A 25496-nucleotide genomic window follows, 5' to 3' on the forward strand; every position below is an offset into this window, starting at 1 on the left:
TGTTTCAATTTCACTAGAATACTATGACTATTATTGATTGTGGTTCAATTTGACTTTAGTTTCATGGTTTTTTGGAATTTGTAATGTTGAAACAAGATTTTTTAGTTGAATTTCAAGTTCATAATGCTGCTGGAATTTCGGCCTCTTGGTGTTTTTACATGGTAATATGTGATTTCACTCTGAGAATGTCTTGTATTAGCTTAGCATGTAATTGTGTGGTGAATACTTGATAAGTTGTTTGAGTTTTCATAATTTTGAGCTTAGGTACAGGTTTTAGGCAATGGCATTTAGGACTGAATTTTAACTAAACACTTTGTTAATTTTAGAGCTAAGCTAGTAAGGTTACCTAAGGGGCTTGTAATAGCACTTAGCGAATTGAATTAGTAAAGCTAGGATGCTTGAGATATTTGTCTTAAGTAAATATATTTTTTAGCCAAGGAAGAAGAGTTAAGTGAGCTTCCATAATTAATTAAAGGGCTAGGAATCTTCCATTAGCAACACCCTAGGGTTCCTACTTAAATAGGGAAGCCACTTCATTCACAATTAGGATTAGTTTTCTAGTTTAATTCATTAGATAATTAGGTTAGCACTTGATTAATCAACTTCAAACTGTGATTTATTCAACTAGATAACTTTAAATTATACTTAAAAATATTACTTGGGAGATGACCTAGTGTTGGCCCTATATTGCATTAGGCTTAGCTTTAATTTAATTTTGAAGGCAAGCAACTGAGCCCTATCACATGCTCTCTGTAACACTTGCCCTAAGTGTTAATAAAATCACACCACAACTAAATAAACTAAGTATGGTTAAGGAGTTAATCCTAAAACTAACTTAGAAAAATCTAAAAGATTAATATATAGTGCACGAAGGCAAATTGGGCAAACAAAACAATTAGTTGCTGTCATGATAGCATTAATTTGCTGTCATGATAACCCTCTTGGAGAAACTTTTAGGAGGCACTATTTCACCTTCTGACCTCTTATCAAAGTGATTTTAAAGCCCACATGTGTAACATTCCAAGTTTTAATTCCCTAATTAATTAAACCTAATTAGGGTAATGAAGTAATTGAGGTGGTGTGTGGTCAAAGAGGTCTAATAATCATATTTGATAGTATTTCAACCCTAGTTGTGGGTCTGGTATTGAGGCAACCCACCCGGGCATCAAAAGGAGAAGAAAAGGAAGAGTTGATATTGCTGTGCCATACACCACGGGGCACAAATCGTCAGCCACAGCACACAACCATCTTTGAGTGAAGGAGGACCTCTCTGTGCCATGCACCGTGGCACGTGGCCATTTTCTATAGTTATCAAATGCAAAATGAGATAAAAATAGGGAGAAGAGAAAAGAGCGAAAGAAGAGGTGCGCCAATACTCTGCTAGGGTTTACTTGGGGATGACTTTGAGAGTATTTTGAAGGCTACAAACACCCAAGGTAAGTATCACACTCATTAATCTCCCCATTTCTTCTAAATTTGAGAGTTTATGGTTAGGGTTTGAAAGTGGAAGTGGGATTTCAATCCATATAGGTTATAGGTCCAAATTTGTTGACTCAAATGGAGTTAATGGGGGTAGATTAAAGTATTTAAACCTAGGTATATTGAGTTTTGGTGTCTTGGGTTGTTGGGCACTATTAATACCTGAAAATCTCATTTATTATGGGTGGTTGGAAGTTGTGATGCCATTAATGGGGACTTAATGGCTCATTAATGCTATTGAGGGCTAAAGGTAATTGTTAAACTCTATGGTTAGGCTCTATTTCTTATAAAGTGAAGGTTGGGCAATTTAGAAGTAGAGATTGAGGGTTCAGATGTTTGAGTTTGTTATGTTGATGGAATTCAACTTGGTTGATTGTAGTTTTAACTCTTGGTCACCTATTGAAGTGGAAATTCAAGCTTGGAAGCTAGTTAATTGAGAAGTAAACCTTTGACCTCTCAAAGGTTTGAGAAAACTGGAGAAAAACTCGACTTTAGATAGTTATATGTTAATTGATTCTTAATTGGTTGTTGAATGTGAATTGTAAATGTTTTCATGCACAAGATTGGTTGTTTAAGTAAAGACTATATATTAGTTTCCTTGAGTGCATGAAAAAGTTATTTTTGACTTGAAAATGCAATATGTAAAGTCAAAAGAATTTTAACTATGAACATGCTTTTGTTGTTGAAACATGAATGAGATGACGTATAGAGGTATTTGTTTGCTGATAAGAAAAAAGATGAGAATACATACTTAGGTAGCGCAAGGTCATGAACTCAACATGGTTGTTGTAAAAGCGAGTATATGAAAGTGAAAAGTAAGAACAAGTATTGTTTATGGCATGATCAGTAGCGGGAGTTCACCTAGGGATTAGGAATAGAGAAAAATCCATATGGTATTTAGGCTGCCCTTTAGTGCATGGGGGCTATAGCCTTGTCCCATTGTTTATCAAGGAACTGTCCTATAGTTTGTCGAGGGACTAGAACCTAGCTAGTTTGAGGAGAATAGCCTAAGGTATGAGACACCCTAGGGATTTGAGAATAGGGGAAGCCATGGTCTGAGAGTGAGTTATGTGATCTTTAGCCGGGTCACACCTCATGATTGGTGAGCTTGGGTAGTCCAGTCACACAAATAGAGCCCTAATCAGTGTTATAGCTCATGGTTTTGATCTGAAGAAATAAGGAGGATATAAGGTTAGTTGATCATTACCTAAGAGTATATAAGACATGTCACATGTGCTAAGTGGTGGCAAGTCGCGAGAGTATGGGTCATGTCACATATCTGAGAATATGGTGACAATGCACCTAGTTACATGAGTTAAAGAAGCTATAGAGTGATAAATGATAAATTATGATATATGTGAATATGTTTTGCATATTTGATCTCCTTGTGCATGAATTTGTGTTATAATTGATATATAACTACATAGAGTAGGTTTAACCTTAATTACTAAGTGACTAGACTTACCCCCTTTCCTTTAACATTTTTCAGGCTCTAGTTCTGGTGTTGAAAGGAAGAAGACTAAAGAGGTGGGGAATTAACATATTCCTACTGTATGCCTCTAGTTTAGATTTAATTGTATAATAGTATATGATTTTCCAATTCTAGGATGCATATCACTAAACTTGCACTATTTTGATTGTTGGAAATATTAGAATTGTATTTTGGGCCCTTAACACTTATGTATATTGATATATATGTGTTTATAGGGCTAAAATACTAGTGCAATTGTAGAAATGAAGATTTAAATATGTTTTGAGTGATTTGAGTGAAATGCAATGCTAAAATTACCTCCCCCTTTATTTTTGGTAAAATGGGGTTGAGAAGTGAATTTTTATTATAATGATGTTTCAGTACTTGTGACGTATTGTACTGGTATTCCTAGGTCCATTGGACATGGTCCATATATTAGGAAAAGCTTTTGACACTTGTCAAGGGTTTTGGACACCTATCTTGTGTAAAGGTGTTAAAAAGTGGTTAAAATGTGTTTGGGTGTCCAACTTCTTAGTGTGACTTGTTTTGGAAGTAAAACCTGTGCCATTAGCTAGTTCATGTAAAGAGCTTTTCGTAGACAACTAGATCACGTCATTCGGACGTCGAACGGAGAATTGGGGCGAGTCGAAAGTTTTCCTCGATTCTGTTATCAAATGACAACAAAACCAATGAAAATTTTATGCAACACGCCACGGTGCATGGCGCTTAAGCCGCAGTACGTGGCATAGAGAGCAACACGTCGTAGTGCAGCGTGCATGAGCCATGGCACATTGCTCTGTATCACAGCCCATGTTTTGTTTTTCAACCATTTTTGACTTCTTTTACTCCTCTAAGTTATCCCATACTTTTGAAACTTATTATTACTCTGATATGAAAGGTTTTGATCGATTTTAACTCATTTTTATTTAGGAAACTTGGGATCCCTTACTTTTAGATTAAACCATGATAATCACTCTTTGAGCTAATCCTTTGATTACCATATGTTTCATTTATTAATTATGTTTAGTGAAGTGAGAACGTTTCAACATGTCTATTTTATTGAGTACTAGTAGCGTTCCAAATTTCAAAAATAAAATCCAACAATTGGATTAAAATTTAGACACAACAAGTTTGGACGTTTTTATTGTCATGACAGCACCTCCAAACCAACTTTCAAAGTGGACTATTTCATCATCTGAACTCTGATTAGAGTGCTTCTAGATCCCACATGTCACATTCAAAGAGTACTACTAGTGTATCAAGTTTTGGAAAGATCCAATGGATGGACTGAAATTCATATGTGTCGCAACTTTAATAACTGTTACTGTCATAACAGCATTAAATAACTGTCATGACACCACCTCCGAACTAACTTTTGGAGTGCACCATTTCTCCATTCGATGTCTAATCGAGGCAATTTTAAAGTCCACACAAAGATTATAAAAAGTTTTACTTGTGACCCAAATTCTAGAGAAATCCAATAATTAGATTGAGATTTGGACACCAAGATGCAAAAGTGTATTTTTTTAGTAAAAACCATTTTCAAAATTGTCTAAATCTCATCCTAAGGGTTACAAACTTATAGAAATACTTTGTCCAAATCTCAGCCTAATAAAACATTTAAATGATAGAAAAACCCTTTATATTAAAATTTAATTACTTGGGTGCCATTTTTCAAAATAGACCCTAAGCCCCTAAAATTGACAAATCACACAAGAGTGGCCAAAAACCATTCCAAACACGATATACACATATGAATACACATGATAAATGTTTTCACTTAGCTCAAAAATCCTTGTAGGGCCCACACACCTACTCTTTCTATCTAAGGAGTATGTTTTACTATAGCACACCAGTCGCAATACAATCACTTTGCATTTGCTTGTAGGATCACATATATTCACATACATACTAAAATAAACATTTTCTTATAATAAAAACTTGGCCTACCAAATGAATCTATCAAAACCACACACCATAACTAAGTTTTTGAGCCACAAGTCTACAAACAGACAAAATTTCATATAAAGGTATACAATTCACACTTATTCACACACACATATATATAATTACATCCTATTGTCAACCTAATCCTAAATACATTATAATATATTTGCTTAAAGAAAAAGGGTTGCAATTCTTTATAATCCACAAACAGCTTTTAGCTTTACTTCTTTCCTAGCTCACCACTGGATCTTTGCCTGAACCTGAAAATATTGTAAAGAAAGGGATAAGATAACCACAGTCTTATTAACAGAGAAATTTGCATTTATTATTACAAAGTAAGTCATAGTTGAATAAATGAATAATAAATTAAATATAACATAATTTAGTCATTTAAAATGCATGAATGCATGACATAGGTCGGTATGACCTTTTTTGACCAACAAAATGCCCCGTGATACTCTTTACCTTATACCTACTTGTAGCTTTATAGGAACAAAACATATTCTATGACATGATCGAATCCACTGAGCCGCCCATGACCCTTCAACATGAATCTTGAGCAGTCAAAGTTAATTCCTTCCTAGAGCTAGCCCAACTTACTCTCCATATGAGGGCTACCTTGGCCTAGGCACTCAACCTCACATTTCATATGTTGGATTCTTCTCCCACTGAAAGGTGTCAAACACTTAATCCACTAATCACTTGAGTGCATTAAGCCCACAATATGAAAGGCAACACTGAGTACTGGTAGTATGCCATAGACTATCACAATTCTATACCTCCTTATTGGTGAACTCTCACCGAAATCATGCCTTTTACTCTTATCTACCTTTATTGAGTATTGACCACTTTAACACTCCAAGGTAGTATAATATATGTCATTGCTCTCTTAAGTGGTTCCTTAGCCTATCTAAGGTACCTAACCTAGTTACACTTTCTTAAGTGCAACTTCCATTTTATATAAGTACAATGCATGCAAACAATTTTGTTTTCATAAAAACATTATTATTAAATAAATTGAAAACATATATGCACTATTATCCAAGAAGTACCTCATAGAGTCCTTATAAAACACAATTAATTATATTTAATCATTTAAAATATGTAATGCATAATAGCTTAATATTTATTTAAAAATAGTTGAACAAATTAATAAGAAATATAAGTTTCCCTATTACCTCAACTCTTTTATACCAAAAAATTTTCCCTTGTACAAAAATAAAACTTGACGTGTCCTTTAACTTTCAAACAAATTCCACCAATAATCCCTACAACATATAAATGATCCACATCATTTCTCATGGCAAAAAGCTTAAAACCTATACCACACGACATGGGTCAATGGACCATAATCCATCATAATGGTCTAAATTTTAAAACAACCATTCACACAATACCACTTAACCACCAAAAACATTTATTAGCTACTATTAAGTCAATTTCCAAACCGTATAATTTTTAATCAACCAAAAGCCTTCACTTAATGCTACCAATTTTCACAATTAGCTCTTATAATGAAAATCAAAGCTTAATTTAAATCTCATTGGCTTTAAATATCATGATTATAACCTAATCAATAAGTTTAAATCATTGAAGAGAAAAAACCCAATTCCTTGAGATTTGATTTTTGCCCAAAAACTCCCTTTTTCATTCAATTGCCCACTCAAAATATTAGAGCATCATATAAAAACTCAAAACAACCTTCCAAGGATGCAAGAAAATGAAAGCTTATAAGAACAAAGCCTTTGGGATCAAAATCCAAAATTTATCTCTTCCAAAAACTCAAGAAAACCAAGAGAAAATGAAGTTGGAAGCTTACATACAGCATGCGAACTCGCAATGGCCGCAAAGCCTCCCGTATCCCCTCTCTTCTTCCTCTCTCCTCCTCCTCTTCTCTCTTAGTCTCTCGTGCTCTCTTTTCTTTCTTGTTCTTGTGTTTTGTTTCTTTCCTTTCTTTGTTTCCTAATTTAGTTTTTGCTTGCTTTTATATAAATAAAAATACTAATATGAGCAATTTGGAAAAAATTATAAGGAAGGGCCTAAATTTTTTTGTTATAGCACAAAAGTTATATACAACTTTGGTAATTTTTCTCATAGTTAAGAATAAATTAAAATCAAACTTTTACTTACTAAAATTTGAAATTTGGACCTTTATCAAATTAATCTTAATTTTAATTTAATTATAGATATTTTATTTTAAATTAAATTCGAGTCTCAAAAATTTCAGAATGTTACACTCTCCAAATTCCCAAACTTTCCTTTGCCTTCAAATGCTAATTCACAACTTATATTTTGATTTAATGTGTTATGCGCAGTGGTGCATGATTTAATATGTTATATTCTTTGTTTCCTCAAGACTTTACCCTGATCTACTCCCAACGACTTCCTAACTTGACCTTAGAGCTGCCCAATCATCCATGAGTATTTCAAAAACATAGTTAAGCAAATAAAACCACTCACTAACTAATTTCACTCTTAATTAACAATTAAACCTAGATTAAAACTTAGGATGTTATCCTCCAACCTTTTCTAAGAGTTACAGTAGATATAAATTACAAGATTAATTCATATAAATATATAACATGTGACCCTTGATTTTATGGGTAATAAACATGAAAAAAAACTCCTAAAACCATTTATTAGAGAGGTTATGGAGTGTGGGACATGAAAGGTCAAGATTTGGGAGAGTTTATGAACATCCATGTAACACAATACAATATAATATAATATTTATAACAAATATATCACATTTTGAAAGCCCATTTGCACTGATTTACCTATGAACCAATTATTTTTTATTTTATATTATTATAATCTTTTTTATTTCGGAATAGATCTTATCATTTTAGGTAGCATGAACTATCAAGTTAATGAAGATTTTGATGTTAATAATTATTAATTTTAAACTATTTAATAATTGAAATATTGTCAGGATAAATATTTGAAATATTGTGCTTAATTGTTGTTAAAATTATTAATCTATATTGCATGAGATATTAAGTCTTGGATATAGATAAATATATTGAGAATTAATATATTTTTATTTAAATTATATTATTTTATTATGATCAATCTGATTTTAATTGAATCAATGACCTTAAATTAGTGTTTTAATTGGTTTAATAATCAATTTAATTTTTAGTATATTGTTTATATCATAGGGCAGGTTATCGTTTCTCTCCATTTCCTTTTTATTTTTGGAAAAAAGTTTCTCTTTATTCCCGTGGAATGAATTATTTTGATTTTTGAACACCTTTTAAAAATAAAATTTGGACTTTACCGCGATTCTGAAAGCAGACGAAACCATTTCCCGCCTTTGAGCAATCCCGCAAGTATTTGCGATGAACAAGTGATAACGATCCGAATTCTCAGCTAAAACATGTATATAAGATCTACAGTCAGAAACCCTAAGCCCTGATTGCAAAGCACACTCATGTCTTCATGGCAGATGCTATCCGACCCCGACGACCATTTCCTGTGGGAGAATTCCCATTTCAAGCCAAATGCTGCGTCGAATGCTTCAAGCTTTCCTCTTCCTTCCATGTCTGATGTTTTGCTTCAAGGTAATCCATCCTTATACCCACAAAACCCACCCATATTGAACAATTGTTTTAATCTTATGCAAGCCAATGTTTTTGGTCCACCACAGGATGTTCTGTTCTTACGGAGAACCGTAATGAAGGAGTGAAGCGCACTCCTACGTTTCGAACTGGCCTGGGAAAACTGGTCTCCGTAAATCAATCTTCCATTACCAAAGCATCATCTGTTCTTGGTGAGGATGCTTACGCTAGTGCAGGTATCTCATCCTCAAAGTTTCTTCCAATGTCATATAATACTAACATGCTTGTGGCTTATGCATAATCTAAAATTTTTCACGCGGACCTCATCGATTTTTCATTTTTCTTTTTTATACTTTTTCTCTCCGCATTTTAATTTTTTTGGATCCTTGCACTTGCTGGTTGGCTATGAATCTAGTTCTGGGAACAAATATATTGATTTCTCGTTGCCTTACGTTTCTTTGAAGCGGAATATCACCCAAAAAATATTTTAATGCTCAAAACAGTTAAGTTCTGGGTACTTTCCTTCCAAGCAGACAAAATAACATTTCTAAACCTGTCCCACTCTCTGAAGATCTTCTTTCCAAGCTACTGGAGGAAAGCTGTGCTCATTGAATATGTAATTTGAATGGCATTTATATTTTGACCGATACTTGTGTTCCCTTTTTGTGGTCTGGTCTGGACTAATATTCTGCAGGCAAAGAGCATGCAATGGATGATGATAGCCACTTCTCAAATTCTCTGTTTAAAACAGGCACTGGGAAAAGGGTCAATATATCTTCTAATGGTCTCGCTAGAGCCAAGACATTACTGGGAATCAAAGAACATGCCATTGATTGTAATTCCCAAAGCCTTCAGCAAACAAAGAAATTGTGTGCTGTTGGTGAAACATATGAACTGCATCGCTCATTTCAGGCACAGTTAGATATGGGTGTCATCAATTACGGAATGATGAAAGTGGGATCCCATTTAAGTCCATTGTCCCGTTCAAGTCCATCATTGATTAACAACTCTAAACCAGTTGGTGGTACTGATACGATAAAGAATTACTCTGAAATAAACCGCGTTCAACCTGAAAAATATGGTTCCACTTGCAACAAAGGATCAATTAAATTTTTCACTGCTGGTGGAAGATCTATATCTGTTTCTAATGATGCACTTCAACGAGCCAAGAGTCTTCTTGGTGACCCTGACCTTGGAGGTTTATTTGATGAAGGGGATGCAGGTAATGCAATCGTCTCGTTTTCAAAGGAGAGTCAATCTGATTGTACTGCATATTGTGAGGGAAATGATCCTCATACTCCTTTGTACCATCATACAACGGCAAAGAGTAAGTGTATGAGTCAAAAGTTCACATCCCCCACAGAATCTTCTGATCATATGGAGTATTCAACCAAGTTTTTAAGTATAGGCACTGGAAGTAACTTGATAACGAAGTTCAATGCTGTGGGAAAGCAAATTGATTGCTTGCAAAGTAGCATTGGTTGTCAGCAGACACCTTTAAATGACCAAAAACAAGTGTCAGACACAACTACATCTGCTTCATTTAATGGTTTCTCTTCAAAAGCTGATCCATTTGGAAACTCATCAAGTCAGACTCCTGTTGAAATTTCAAATACCATGGTTACCACTCATGCAAACAATAGGCAACTTGCCTGTGGAAAACGGAGGCTAGGACCACGTGTTACCGTTTCTTCCTTTAAACAGCCTCGCATCACCAGATTTTCTGCTCCTTTGAAGCAGGATGTTACAGTATTCCCTGATGGTAAATTTAGTTGAAGGCTTTTAAGTACTTCAGTATCTTTTTAATAGTTAAAAGGCTTTCTACTCATTTGAAGCATCTGGTCTTCAGGTTCTTCTAAATTATCCTCCAGTAATTTTGGCCGCAAAAAAAGGGTTTCTACTCGATATCCTTTCCAAAATCCAAGGATGGACGTCAGGGAATTTTTTGGAATGCTTCTATCAGAGAAGAAAATGGTGAGTGTAATGCTCATAAATCATAAGGCCCATGTTGATTTTATATTCTCCAAACTCTAAAGACTTTTCTTTCCCTTGCATTGACATTGATATGTGCACCACAATTAATTCAGTTGGAGCATTTTTCCAACCAGTCAAGACAGGTCACATCAGGTAATGCAGAAAAGTATATGCTTGATGATGGTTCTGGTGTCAACACTATGGGGTCAGAAGCTTTCTTCCATATATTGACTCAGAGTGGAGCTTCCACAGATTATGCTTCCAAAGAGTACATTTCTTCTGTTCTAAATTTTTGGCTTTTGGTATCTGTGGAATTTATCAAGTAATTACCTTTCAATATGATTCTGTGGTCTATATAAGGTTTATCAATTAGCTAGTTGAGGGATGAGAGAAAATTATTTGCAATTTCGTATTTTCATTTGTATCCTACCTGACGTTAAATTAAAAGACTCTTAACGTTATCCTGGGTTCAAAGTTCATCAGTTAGACTCTAGTCCTTTTCTAGCATAATTGTGCATCTTTGTTCTTCATCACTCTAGCTGGGTCACAAATCATTACAAATGGATTGTCTGGAAACTGGCATGTTACGAGAGATGCTACCCGGGTGGATCTGCTGGAAAATTTTTAACTACATCAAATGTGCTTGAGGAATTGAAGTATAGGTAAGTACTACTATAGCAAAATTTGTTTGTTTGATCTTTAAAGCCACTGAGAACTCTTGGCATACAGATATGAAAGAGAAGTAAATCATGGCCAGCGGTCTGTGATTAAGAAAATTCTGGAAGGGGATGCATCTTGTTCTTTAATGATGATTCTATGCATTTCGGCCATTCACCCCCATCAAGGACTGAAAATTGAGGCCCCTCGTGAGAGGAGACTGGGGTCCGAGAGCAGTGAGACAATAAAAGTTGAATTAACTGATGGATGGTAAGAAATCCCAATTTCTTGATTTTCTTCTTGAAATGTATGAGGTTCCTTGGCATGTAACATGTGCTTTCTTTTCAGGTATTCAATAACTGCCATTTTGGATGCGCCATTGTCAAAGAAGGTTGCTGCTGGAAAATTATTTGTGGGACAGAAATTACGGGTAATATTTTGGTATGTATTATTTATTTTCCCTTCTCTGATCATGACACGTAAATTTGCAGTCAGTGCCTTTTTTTTTTTTTTTTGGCACAGATCTGGGGAGCTAGATTATCTGGCTGGACAGGGCCAGTTTCACCACTTGAGGTTCTTCAAGACTTGTGATTATAATTGAAAAAGTTCATATATATTTCTCTTTTAATCTTTGATGTTCTTAATCATTTTAACTTCTAATTTCAGGTGTCAACATCAGTTTGTTTAGTGCTGCATATGAACGGAACATACAGAGTACATTGGGCAGAAAAGTTAGGACTGTGTAGGCGTCCTGTATTTAAGTGGATTTCAATCTTTTCAATCTACAGGAAAGCATCTATTTGTTTTTGCCTATCTTATGCGTTTAATTCTAACACAACAGGTAAGCATGCTGGTCCACCTCTAGCGTTCAGATGCGTAAAAGACAATGGCGGTCCAATCCCTCAAACTTTGGTTGGAATTACCCGTGTGTATCCTTTTCTATACAAAGAACGGTAACTTCTGAGTTACTTATGCTTTTTTTTTTTTTAAATTGAAATGATTGTCTATATTTTCTTTTGTTCAAAACTCGGTCTTATTTTATAGCGAACCAAGGTAACAGTTGCTTCCTCCGTTAGGTTAAGCAATGGAGAAACTGTTGTAAGATCAGAGAAGATGGAGGCTAACATGATGGAATTGTACAACCAAAGGTAACTTTGTTCACGGTTGCTGGTAAATTGTTCTCTTCCAATAATATTAATCTACCTGGTATTATTTATTCATGAGAAGCAAGGGTGCATGGATATGCCAGTTTAGGTCTCGCATGTACATATGACTCTTACTAGTATTAGATTTGTGTACTGTAAGGATATGTGGGCCCTTGTTCATTTTTTTTACTAGTATGTTTGCAACTCTGAAACACAGGTATTATCTATGACCAGTTGTTCTAGTTATGACAGTGCTCCTAGTAATATTTCCGCCTGATATTTTTATAATACTGAACCTCAGAAAGATGGAACTTTTTTGTGGAGTCACCAAACATCCATTCATCTCAAGCAATCCCAAAAAGTGAAAGTTTGACCAATTCTCTCGATTAAATGGCTTGTTTAATTTCTAAAGATCATCTCATCCTTGGTTGGATGTTTGCCTGAGATTTGCTAGGAAGTCCCGTAGAAAAGATACCCCTTTCCCGAAGTATGATTTTATGTTTTGAGGTTGTGAAGTGTTGCGAAGGAATTGGGGGTTTGGTGGAGTCGTGCCATAGAATTATGTTGACAAGATCCATATACATAATATTAATATGCTTCCTATTAATTGACATATAGAAATAAACTCGGCCTCGGCCTCGGTGAGCAGAAATAAACTCACGTAAACATTTTTTTTATTAAAAAAATAAAATTTGCACTACTGTATGTTATATTGTTGAGTTATTATACATTTATTATTTGCTTTTGGCAAAAAAAAAGTACATTTATTATTATTTGCCTATTTTATGGGCCTCATAGACTTATTTGATTTTTCCCTTTCAAAATATTGTGCATTGTATAGATAATGTTCATATATAAAAATAAATTGGTATATCTTGTTATAGTACTGTTATATATAATAATTTTTTCTATTTCTGTGCCTTTTTGTTCTAAAAAAGTTTAATTTCCCCCTACAATTCTACAGTTTATTACTTAAATTACCCTAAGTTTTAACATCTATTAATATTAGAAATACGCCCTTCCGTACTTTACGTTTCATGAATCTATGGAATTGATTTGTTTTAATTGTAATTATTTTTCAATGAATTAGTATTTATTTAAACAATATTTAAACGTGATCTTTTAATTAATAATATTCCTAAAAGCTTGATAAATGATAGAGCACAATGACGTCTTGCAATCCATGTAGCCGACCTCACCTAGTGGGATAAAGACTTGTTGTTGTTGTTGATGTTGTTGTTTTCTTTTGGGTCTTCAAAATAATTTTGGAATGTTTAATAGTTTTCAAATTTGATTGATTATATATATTTTTCATTTTAATTAGTAAGAAATTGAGAACTTACATTGACTAAATTGAATGTTTAATCATTTTGATGCTACTTTTTTAAACATCAGTACCGGCAACGAATAAACTTGTAAATATGTCCCCTTTGGCAATTTGGTAGGCGATGGACTTTTTGCTAAGGCTTGGTTCAATATTTGTGATGTTGATAAAAACATTGGCCAAACATTATTTCTGTGTTTTTTTTATATATTTTAAGAAACTTACATGAATAAGAGCGATTTCAAAAGAACAAGACAATTTAACGGAAAATTTTCATTTAAGGATTGCTGGAGCATATTATCTGTGAAAAATGATCAAACAAGATCAAGAGACTTGAACAAAATTAAATTTGCGTGTGAAAAGACCTTGCTATTCTTGATGTTTTGTTTTTAAACCTACGTCTTCCATTATCACCAGCGTCGACTATTGGACTACCATTGGAGGTCACTAAAGTCCTCTCACTGGTGGCAAGGTTGTCGTCAATAGCCACAAGACCATTGCTGCCAGCTTTTAGAGCTTCGTGTCACAATTCGTATCTTTTGCTAGGCTAAGATGGTCCGAAATGCTCTAGAATCTTCCAGAAGACTCCTGATTAACCATAAGAGAGCTAGAGTCTGCAAGAACATTTTAGAAAAATCTACATAACTCTAGCATCAATATTTTAATATTGTCTCTAGATATTTTTACGTAAATATTTAGATATTTGCTGTAAATCTAGGAGAGAAATATAAAAGATCAATGATAGCCGTAAGATCAATTTAATTTTCATTGTCCATTAAGGAGGTGAGAATTTTCTAAATTCAAGAAGAGGCCTATAAATATTACTTTCCTCCACATTTGTAACCATTCTTGACTTCTCAAGTCATACAACTCTCACATTTTTCAAGCTCTCTCAACTATCTTTTGCTTTCAAGCTTTCCTTTTTCTTTAACTTAGCCAAGCATCCTCCTTTTCTACAAATTAGGCTTATTTAGCATCTTCTAGTGAAGAGTGTCTAAGTGTCGCGCGGGTTGAAAGACTAGCCCTGTGATAGTTGGTATCAGAACACGGTTCTACCATTGTACTTAAAGGAAGGTATTGTGCAATGGCAACAGAGGAAGGAAACGTTGTTGTCATGGAAGTGCAAGAGCAAGCTTGTATGCAAGGCGAGCAAGCTTGTATACAAGGCGAGCAAGCTCAACCCAAGTTCAAGCAAAACAGCAGCAAGGCTCTAGCAGGTGAGTCCCTTAAACCTTGAGTGTCTAGTTTGGAAACTCATGGAGAATATGATGATTATTGTGGGGGAACTTGATGATCAACTCAGCAATCTCATTCAAGAGTATGCTGAGGTCACATGTGCTGCAAAGTTGATGATTAAAGAACTTAGCTGTGACTTTAGGAAAGATCTTCGTTCCCTTACCCATGATCTTGTTGACCTTTGCAAGTGTGTCAAGGACAAGTTGCGAGGTCTATATTGTCAAATGAGATTCACCATGAATGGGAATCTAATTGTCGCGCAGGTAGCTCTATTAGTGGTAGTACTTCAAACACTACTTCTCAGGGTCTAAAGGTTCCCAAATCAACGATGTACAATGGGGCTTGTAATGCAACAGTTGTGGAGAACTTTCTCTTTGACCAAGAACAGTACTTTGAGGCCATAGGAGTGACCGATGACTTGATTAGAATCAATACTTGGGAGCTGTTCAAGCCAGAACTTTGCAAATACTTTGTTCCCCACAATGCTGAAACACAATGCTGAAATGGAGGTTTGAGGTAATCTCTAAAGGTTGAGACAAATTGGAAGTATTCTTGACTACATCAAAAAGTTTACTACCATCATGTTCGAGATTGAGAAACTGTCTGACAAGGAAACTCATTTCTACTTCATGGATGGGCTCAAAGATTGGGCCAAATAGAGCTCGACAGATGTAAGGTGCAAATTCTAGATGAAACTATTGCAATTGTCGAGTTCTTGATCGACTACTCTACCAAGAGTAAGAAGCCCAATTCTGGTTGGAGTGGGGGAGACAAAGGAGGACAAAAGAAGAGTTTTGATTGTAAGGATGGTGGTAAATCCTTTAGTGGAAGTTCTAAACAAGATAAGCCATCCTCAACTAAGTGTGATGCTTCAAAGCTGCCAAAGTCATGTTTAATATGTGATGGTCCACACTGAACTTGTGACTGCTCCAATTGAAAGGCCATGAACACCTTAGTTTTTGAGATGAGGGAAAGGCAAGACAAGGAACACAAGCTGACCTTGGTTCCTTGCAACACTTGAGTGCCTTGATTAGACACTTTTCTCCAAGTAAAGAAGAAGATTAAGTACTTTGACCTTGGTCTACTCTATATTGATCTTGCCATCGAAGGCAAGTCTGCCTCTGCTATGCTTGATACAAGAGCATCCCACAGCTTCATGGAGGTCGAAGAAGCCATGCGAATAGGTGTCCGACTCAACAAGGCACCATCAAGGTGGTAAACTCCCTAGCAAAACAAGTCCTTGGGATCGCCAAGAATGTAAAGGTGAAGATTGGGGACTGACAAGGTATGCTAGACTTCACTATTGTCGTTGTGGATGATTTTAAAGTTGTGCTGGGACTTGCTTTCTTCTGCAAAGCACATGCCTTCTCTATTCCCAAAGCCAAGTCTCTGGTAATCATCAATTCCAACATGATTCAGGGTGATCCCTTTGAAGGTCTTGGAGAAATCCGAACCTATGGTTTCTGCCCTGCAATTCAAAAAAAGTCTCAATAATTCAGAAGGCTATGTGGCCACTATACATTCATTGGCTAAAGAAGAGGATAGCATAACCAACTCACAATAAACCTTGCCACCTTGCATCTAAGAGGTGCTATAGGAATACAAACATGTTATGCTTGATGAGCTGCCAAAGAAACTACCTTTTAAAAGAGATGTAGACCATCAAATTGAGTTGTAGCTTGGTGCCAAACCACCTGCCTTGGCACCTTATCATGTCGCCTTTAAAACTTGCTGAGTTAAGGAGACAACTCCAAGATCTTCTCAATTCAGGATATATCCAACCATCTAAGGCCCCATATGGTGCTCTAGTTCTCTTCCAGAAGAAGGATGGATCGCTACTAATGTGCATTGACTACAGGGCCTTGAAACAAGATTACAATTAAGAACAAGTACCTGATACCTTTGATCACCAACTTGTTTGATCAGTTTGGAAAAGCTAGGTACTTCTTTAAGCTTGATCTACAATCCGGGTACTATCAAGTATGCATTGCTGTAGGTGATGAACCAAAGACAACCTGCGTAACAAGATATGGAGCATTCGAATTCCTCATCATGCCCTTTGGACTGATGAATGCCCCAGTAACGTTCTGCATGCTCATGACTAAATTGTTCTACTCTTACTTGGACTAGTTTGTGGTTGTGTACTTGGATGATATCGTGGTGTACAACAATCCTCTTGAGGAACATGCTCAACATTTAAAGAATGTATTCCGGGTACTCTTTGATAATGAGCTATACATTAAGTTAGAAAAGTGTTCTTTGCCAAACAAGAGCTGGACTTCTTTAGGTATAAGATCAAGGATGGGAAGCTTATGATGGAGTTAGCTAAGGTTTGAGCAATTCAAGAATGAAAGCCTCCCACTAAGGTCCTAGAGCTAAGATCATTTTTTCGTTTTGTCAACTACTATCGTCAGTTCATCAAGGGATATTCAACTATTGTTGCTCCATTAACAGATTTACTCAAGAAGAATCGATCTTGGCAATGGTCACAAGATTCCCAAGTTGCTTTTGAAAAGCTAAAGCAGATGGTTGCGCAAGAGCTTGTCATGTCCTTGCTTGACTACAAGCCATTTGAATTACACGCCGATGCTTTAGACTTTGCAATAAGGGGTGTGTTGATACAAGAAAGACACCCTATTGCGTATGAGAGTCGCAAGTTAAATGACCTAGAAAGGTGCTACACAGTACAAGAAAAAGAAATGTCTGCCATCATTCATTGTCTTCAGACTTGGCGTCACTACTTCAAAGTTCACTATAATGACAAACAACGTTGCTATGAGCTACTTCCAGACACAGAAGAAACTCAGCCCAAAGCAAGCTTGTTGGCAAGATTTTCTTGTTGAGTTTGACTAGCGGTTGGAGTACAAGCCAAGCAAAGTAAATGTGGTGGCAAATGCATTGAGCAGGAAAGCCAAGTTAGCTACTCTCATAGCAAACATACTCTAGAATGATTTTCTTGACAAAATCAAAGAATGTATGTTTCAAGGTTCAGCTATAAGTGACTTGATGAAGCTTGCTAATGAAGGTAAAACTTGAAGGTTTTGGGTGAAGGATGAGAAACTCTACACCCTTGGGAACCAAGTCTGTTCCAAAATGGGGCAACCTTTAGAGAGATGTTTTTAAGGAGTGTCATGATTTGAAGTGGGCTGGCCATCTAGGTATGGCACAAACACTTGCTCTCGTACGAAATCACTTTTACTGGTCACGTATGCAAGATGATGTTGAAGCGTTTGTGAGGACTTGCCTAGTATGCCAGCAAGATAAAGTTAAATAATAACATCCAGCTGGCTTACTTGACCCTCTGTTAGTGGTTGGAAGACCATAGGAAAGTGTATCAATGGACTTCATAATTGCTCTCCCTAAGTCTGAAGTATATGGCAGTATCATGGTGGCTGATTGATATAGCAAATATGCTACCTTCATACCATCCCCTGTAGATTGCAAAGTTGATGAAGCAGCATGCTTGTTTTTTAGGCATGTTGCAAAGTTATGGGGGATTCCTCAAAGCATCATCAGTGATCGAGATCCCCGATTCATTGAAAAATTTTGGAGAGAACTTTTCAAGCTCTTAAGGACAGACTTGAACTTCTCAACAAGCTTTCATCCTTAGAGTGATAGAAAAACGCTTTGTTGGAGCTCTACCTTTGACATTATGTGAGAGCTCTTGAACAAGATTGGGTCAAGTTGTTTGATGTGGCTCAATTCTCTTACAACTTGCAATGAAGTGAGTCAACAGGTAAGAGCTCCTTTGAGATAGTTATTAGGTAACAACCTCTAACCCCCAATGAACTTGCCGCACCATATAAGGGACAATCCAACTACATATAAATTTGTCAAAGAGTGGCAAGAAGCAGACATCACTTGTGCAAGGCTAGATAAAGTCTCCCATAGGATGAAGAAGTAGGTAGATAAGACGTGGCACTCCACCGAGTTTCAAGTTGGTGACTTGTTCATGAAGTTATTGCCAAAACAATTTAAGTCACTATGCAAAGTCCACAAAGGCTTGGTCAGGAGGTATGAGGGCCCCTTTCCCATAGTCAAACGTGTGGGAAAGGTTGCATATCAGGTACAACTCCTTCCCAAGCTCAAGATTCATCCTGTCATTCATGTTAGTCTCTTGAAGAAATACTGTGGAGATGAATAAGATCCATCTTGAGGTATCTTCAAGAGAGCACCAACAACAGTTATCATCACGTACGACAAGGAGATAGAGGAGATCCTCGCTGACATGGTGATCAGAAAGAGGAGTTCCTAACTTCACTGAGTACTTAGTCAAGTAGAAGGGTCAAGCAGACTCTGAAGCAAGTTGGGAACGTGAAGACCTCCTTTGGCAGTTCATTGACCAAATCCGATGCTACAAGGAGGAAGGTGCGATGAGGGCGTAGCGAAATTAAGTGGGGGAGAATGTCATGATTCGTGATTTTTTGCAAGGCTAAAATGGATTGGAATGCTCCAAAACTTTCCAGAAGGCTCTCGATTAACCTTAAGAGAGCTAGAGTGTGCAAGAACATTCTAGAAAAATCTATACAACTCTAGCCTCAATATTTTAATAGTCTCTAAATATTTTCATTTAAATATCTAGATATTTGTTGTAAATATGTAGGAGAGAAATTTAGAAGATCAATGATAGCTATAGGATCAATTTAATTTTTGCCGTTCATTGGGGAAGGGGAAATTTTCTAGATTCAAGGGGAGGCCTATAAATACCACCTCCTTCCTCATTTGTAACCATCATTGAGTTCTCAAACAATACAACTCTTACATTCCCCAAGCTCTCTCAACTATCCTTTATTCTCAAGCTTTTCCTTTTCTTTAACTTAGCCAAGCATCTTTCTTTTCTACAAACCAGGCTTACTTTTTCAGTGAAGAATGTCTAAGTGTTGTGCGGGTCAAAAGACTAGCCTAGTGACATTCGGCAGTGGTGACCCATTAAATCGTCAAGGTGGTCGGAGCTTTAACCCATGACCTCTTGGCTCATCAAAAAGTTATGAGGCCACCAAGCCACAATAACTCTTGACCTAAACTCTGTCCTTTTATCATCTTGTGATTTAATTTTTTTCATGGGGTTGAATTTTACTCATGCTTTTATCTTTTTTTTTTTTTTTGCAATTGTTTGGAAATTGACATGTATATATGATTACAGTTCCATGTTAATTTTCAATTGTACCATCTTCATTGTACTGGGAGCTTAGGTGGGGTTTTTTTTTTTTGGGTGAAAGGCTTATGTAAGGGTGTTCATAGGCTTTGTTTGATTTGGTTTTGGGAAAAAACCACACCAAACCAATCCTGTTCAACCATAATAGAAGCTTGATCAGTTTTGTCATGAGGTTAGTTTGGTTCATTTTAAGTTAGTTTGGATCGGTTTGGTTTGGGTCATGTTGAAATGATAATTTTTACACCTTTCCATGGTATTTTTAAAATTTAATGCTAAATCAAGAAAAATGGTTGATGTTTGATTTAATAATGTGTTATTATAAAATTAAAGTGAGTTAATGTCAAATAAATAATAAATAATGCTTTAATTATTGAGTTAGTTAATTGTTTTGATATTCGAGTGTTGTGTACAAAATTACTATCAAGTAGTAAGGGTACAAATTTCTTGGACCAAAATATTAATGATACGGATGAGATAATTGAGAAATAAATATGATGTCATAAAATATAATATATCATAAAATAAAGAGTAAACCTAACCCAAAAATAAATATAATGTATCAAAAAATATATTAAAAATTTCAAACAGGTCTAATTCATGTTCGGGTTAGGTCCAAGCTTGCAAAATAAAATCTGAATCGAACCTAATTGGTTTTATAAAAGAAAACCAAACTGGACCTTATTTTAATAAGTTTTCATTGATTTGGTTTCGTTTTTGTACACCCTTAGTAATTTATTATCTATAATGTTGATGCCATGACTGAGGATAATTATAATAACATGGCAGCTTAACATAATATTGAGGACTAGACTAGACTCAGCTTTTTTCTCTCTAATAAGTGAAGTATATGTTGCCTTTAAAATCTCAAGTACATGAAGAAACAAGGAATTGTCAAATGGATTGCATATGCATTTAAGAAGCCAAAAAAAAAAAAAACAGTTAATTATATGATAAACCTGGTGAATTTGCCAAGACATATGGGAGAAAATCAAGGAATACCAAGAGGACAGAAGAAGCAAGTACTACTGGTTTAGGTGATTTACTTTCGGATCCTGGCTATAAGGAAAAGTAAGTGCTGGTCTAATGATGTTTTAGAGCTGCTTAAGGGTCTAGTCTATGTTGGAGTGTGAGTGTCACTTGATGGATTTTAGGAGCTTCTCTGCCACGTGTGAAGGGCTTATGGAACATTTTGTAAAATGAGTGCTGTGAGGAGAGCTTTGGCCTCTTGAATGCCTGTGTCAAGTGCTATTTCTGTTTCAGTGTTATTTGTTTTTGATTGTGGTGATTGCTGCGAGATTGTACTGGGTGAATAGGATTTTGGCCAGAACGTGAGGCTTCCTTGTAACACTGATTGGGTTTCTTGTTATCAATATTAAAAGCCTCAGGATTTCCCCTTTATTATGTTCTTTTTTTTTTTTGCTATATTTATATGCTTTTTCAGCAGGTTATATCATTATCATTTGTGCATGCTTGTATGTGAATTTTATTTCTTCATGCTATTTTTCATCCCCAACATGGCTGTAGATGCACCGCTGTTATAGAAGGCATCACTTCCAACCTTCAGGAAGAAACAATGAGTTTTCATTTTTATGATGATGGTAGCGAAGGAGCCAAGATTTATAACATGCTTGAGACAGCTGAAGATCCTGAATTCCTAATGGCTGATATGAGTCCTGAGCAACTTAATTCTTTTGTCGCTTACAAAGCAAAACTAAAGGTGGGTTTATGTTCCCGCTTTACGAGAAGTCTTTGTGTGGAAATAAATGTTGACTACTTATAGTTGGTCTTCAGGCAACCAGTCAATCAAACATGGAGAAATCAGTTGAGAAAGCTTTGAAAGATGCTGGCTTGGGTAAAAGAGATGTCACCCAGTTTATGAGAGTGAGGGTAGTTGCTTTAACACAAAAAAGTAGAAATGAAATGCCTAGAGAAGGCTTAATAACAATCTGGAACCCAACAGAGAATCAGGTGGGCCACTTTTTAATAATATCATTGCCTTGTATTTACATTTTTCAGCATCTTTATTCGTTCTGGCTTTGTGAATTTATTCCTCATGGGTCTCTCGGTTAGCATCATATGTTTTTTCTCATTTCTTCTATGATCTTACGATGCATGTTAATTGTGGATGTCAGCAAGATTTCTCACTAGTTTCTATGTGCAACCAATGTGACAGCGACAGGAGCTGGTGGAGGGTCAAGCATATTTAGTTGCAGGTCTTACACCATCACGTTCTGATTCAGATGTCCTCCATTTACAGGCAAGAGGATCTTCTACCAAATGGCTGCCTTTGACTTCAAGTGCCAGGGAACGTTTTAAGTAGGTGATTCCAATAAAAATGATAGGAAAGAAAATTTCTTAATTTGTTTTTATCTAGATATATTGACTTCATAAATCCAGCTTACAGGTTCCCCCCCCCCTTCTGTTGTAGGCCTTTTTTCTGCTGTCGCAAATTGATCTCACTGTCAAGTTTGAGTGACATCCCTCTTTCTAGGTTACATGTCATCTCAATATTATATATATATATATATATATCTTTCTGCTTACAGCCATAACGATAAGAAATATACTTATTTCATACAGTGAGTTCGACACTGCTGCCTATATTGTGCATGTGGGAGAGGTTTATACATCTGGAAGTCGAAAGACACAATGGGTTTTTGCAATTGATGGATCCAAGTCTAATGTAAAATTTGGAAAGACAATCAATTTGCTAGCCATCTGCTTTTGCTCACGGTCCACAGATTATGACTTGACTCCGCCAATCAACTATAACCTTGCTGGATCTACAGTAAGTAACGGATATTATTTGTTATTGTGATTATTATCTGTTTTGGTGTACTAGGTTTGAACATTCCACGCTACCCATATATCTTTACTATTTTAGTGTTCATGAAATTTGTCTCATGGTAAATTGAATTACTTCCTAAGATGGATAAATCCTGTTACTCATTATATGCAGGTTGGCTTCTGTAACCTCATTAGAAAAGAAAAGGACCACACAAACCATATCTGGGTTGCCGAAGCCACTGAAAATTCAACTTATCATTTGACTTTTGATTCCGCACACTGCTCTCACCTCAGGCATGCTGCATCCTCGATCAAAAGATGGGCAAACAATTCAAGCCTTGTACATCACGAACCCTGCCATATCGAAACATATTCTGCTTGATTAAATTCCATCCAGTACTGATTTTCCTTTCTTTGTTTGCTTGTTTGTTTTCTTTTTCTTTTCTTTTTTGTTTTTTTTTTTTTTGGTTCTCCCATCTGCAGACTATAGGTAATGTCAAGGAAACAGTTTTATCTGTAGTTGGTGATTGCAAACGCTAGAATGATAAAGGTGCTGAACGAAAGAGGTGGTAAACTGATTTAATCTATATTATTGCTATCATATCTGAAATCTTTGACATTAGTTACTTGTTGAGAATCTCTGAGAATCTCTTTATGCAAATGGCTTTTTAGTCTGAATTGCTTATATTTAGCTTTCGTTTATGCATTTTTGGATTAATTCCTTGGTTTTCCATTCAAAGAATCAAATTATTTCTTTTTTAAAAAAAGGAGTTCAAATTGCTTCACCAAGAAAAAAGAGAGTTGAACGCGTTGAGAGAATGTTGCTGCTCACTTTCTGGGATAAGGTGAGCTGCTGAAAGTAGAAAGGAGTGGGAGAAAAACTCAAACGTCCTCAAATATTTATCTTGTTGGCTAAATAGTCCTTATTTTATCAGAACATCATCAATTGATTAGAAGTCCTACATTTCTTGTTAAAAAAAAAAGAAATCTAAATTTCCAAGCAACTAATATATATCTCATATTTTTGTTATCCGAATATTCCTTTCTGATGTTTCTTTAGTATTATTTCATTCTTAGACACCCAATAGGGAACAGAAGACCCATTGGATGTCTTAATTGGGATTTCCTTTCTGGTTTCAAGCACGTCTTTGATTTAGTCGTAGACTATTGATTCAAGCTTAAGCTGTTGATTTGCAGATCCTTTTGGAATCATGTACCTAAGCAGTTGGAATGCAACGATGGTAGCGCTTTGTTTTTTTGACAAGCGAAGGTAGGAAGATGTAAAGCATTTATACTTTTTGTTCATGTAAAGTTGATATTACAGTTCAGTTCTTTTTTGTAGTTCAAGCTCGTTGCTTGTGCGCTTGGGAACTGATTTATTTAGTGTACTTTCTCCTTTAAATTAAAGAAAAGTGAATCTTGTGCCTTGAACAGCACTGCTTTTCCACAATTGCTTTACAAGCAACTAGCTTAGCTTAGATTTTTAAATCATACTACTTTCAATATAAGATATAAGCACTTTTCCTTCACTAATTTTGGTTCAAAATGCAAGTAACAGTATAATGTGTAAGAATTTTTTTTCATTTTACCTTTTTTATTTATTAACTTAGATTCTTGTGTAAATTTATTTTATTCATCATGAAGTGAATTGGTAATTGGGATTAACGGTAAATATTTTATTTATAAAAATGAGGACTTTATTGATGTGAATTTTTTTTAAAAAATTGGTTATCCCATTTTCATTATTGTCATATATGGCATCAAGCCTGCAACTTTGTCATGTTTTTTTGGTATAAAGAAAATATATATTAACTTCAAATAAAGATACAAATAACTGAGGGTAAGTTGGTAGAAAGCAACTTTGTCGTATTTAACATAGCTCAAATTCATGGTATTAAAGCTCATTTAGCTCAGTTGTAATTGCAGCTCAACATTGCATCTGCATTGTACAACTACTTTCATCACTCAATTAAAATTCTCCCGTTAATATTTATGGTATTTGTCTCCTGAATTATTATTGTATTTTAGGTCCTGAAATATTATTCATATTTTTAAAAAATTGTGGTAAAGAATCTTTCTTTCTTTGGTTTTTTTTTTTGGTAGAAGGTAAAGAATCTTAATTACTCACGTTGTTTAGTCGGTTTTTTTTCATCAGAGGCCAACATTAATATACCAATTTGTTAACTACCATAATGTAAAAATTTTTTTTTTATTTCTTCGTGAATGAAACTGTATAACTAGAGCATGAAAACTTGTAAAAATAAATTTTCAAGTCAAAATAACAAGCAATTAAAGAAAATAATTTTGGAACAGTGTGGACTGTGGAGAGTAACAAGGACATAAATGCAAAGAGGAATTTGACGAGGGGGAATGTCTGATTCTTAGTCACTTGAATTTTGTATGTTTATTATTTAAAGTAGCAACCACTCCATGTGGCTTGCATGGGCGCATTTTTATATGTAGCACTTTTGAAGTATTGTTTTTAATTTTTATTTTTTCAGAGTTGTTTTACATTATATAAAAATGCAGAAAACATGAATTTTTTAAAATCTATATGAATAATTATAATGCAATTGACATATACAAATATAATATAATAATCATTGTGATTTATTTAATAAGCAATAAACATGATAATAACTAAATTCTTGATTTGTTACTGATAAGTTTACGTTTGGACTGAGAGGGATGTAATATATGCCAATAGGTAATCATTCTCTTATTAAAACACACTAAAGAATAAATTTGCATGTTAAAATTT

General features: G+C 35.3%; 1 protein-coding gene across 7 annotated transcripts; it reads left to right on the plus strand.

Moving 5' to 3' along the window:
• Positions 1–8204: 8204 nt before the first annotated feature.
• On the plus strand, positions 8205–24185 carry LOC129316881 (protein BREAST CANCER SUSCEPTIBILITY 2 homolog B-like). Of its 7 annotated transcripts, XM_054961263.1 has the most exons (21): positions 8215–8460; positions 8547–8693; positions 9152–9784; positions 9866–10219; positions 10307–10431; positions 10545–10699; positions 10971–11093; positions 11161–11358; positions 11437–11518; positions 11611–11661; positions 11755–11830; positions 11930–12041; positions 12165–12236; positions 21473–21665; positions 21740–21916; positions 22122–22264; positions 22377–22439; positions 22529–22736; positions 22908–23075; positions 23219–23301; positions 23933–24185. In XM_054961263.1, exons 1-20 carry the CDS (start codon positions 8331–8333, stop codon positions 23273–23275), a joined length of 3267 nt encoding a protein of 1088 aa, XP_054817238.1. In that variant the 5' UTR covers positions 8215–8330; the 3' UTR covers positions 23276–23301; positions 23933–24185. The 7 variants fall into 7 exon arrangements, 6 of the variants coding, with proteins under 6 accessions (XP_054817234.1, XP_054817237.1, XP_054817236.1 ...); XM_054961259.1 differs by having other exon boundaries at positions 8213–8460; positions 9152–10219; positions 23219–23285; XM_054961262.1 differs by having other exon boundaries at positions 8213–8460; positions 9152–10219; positions 21551–21665.
• Positions 24186–25496: the final 1311 nt, after the last annotated feature.

This window comes from Prosopis cineraria, unplaced genomic scaffold (assembly GCF_029017545.1).
Source record: "Prosopis cineraria cultivar Desert tree isolate PC_DT_omini unplaced genomic scaffold, ASM2901754v1 PC7, whole genome shotgun sequence".
Classification (NCBI taxonomy): Eukaryota; Viridiplantae; Streptophyta; class Magnoliopsida; order Fabales; family Fabaceae; genus Prosopis; species Prosopis cineraria.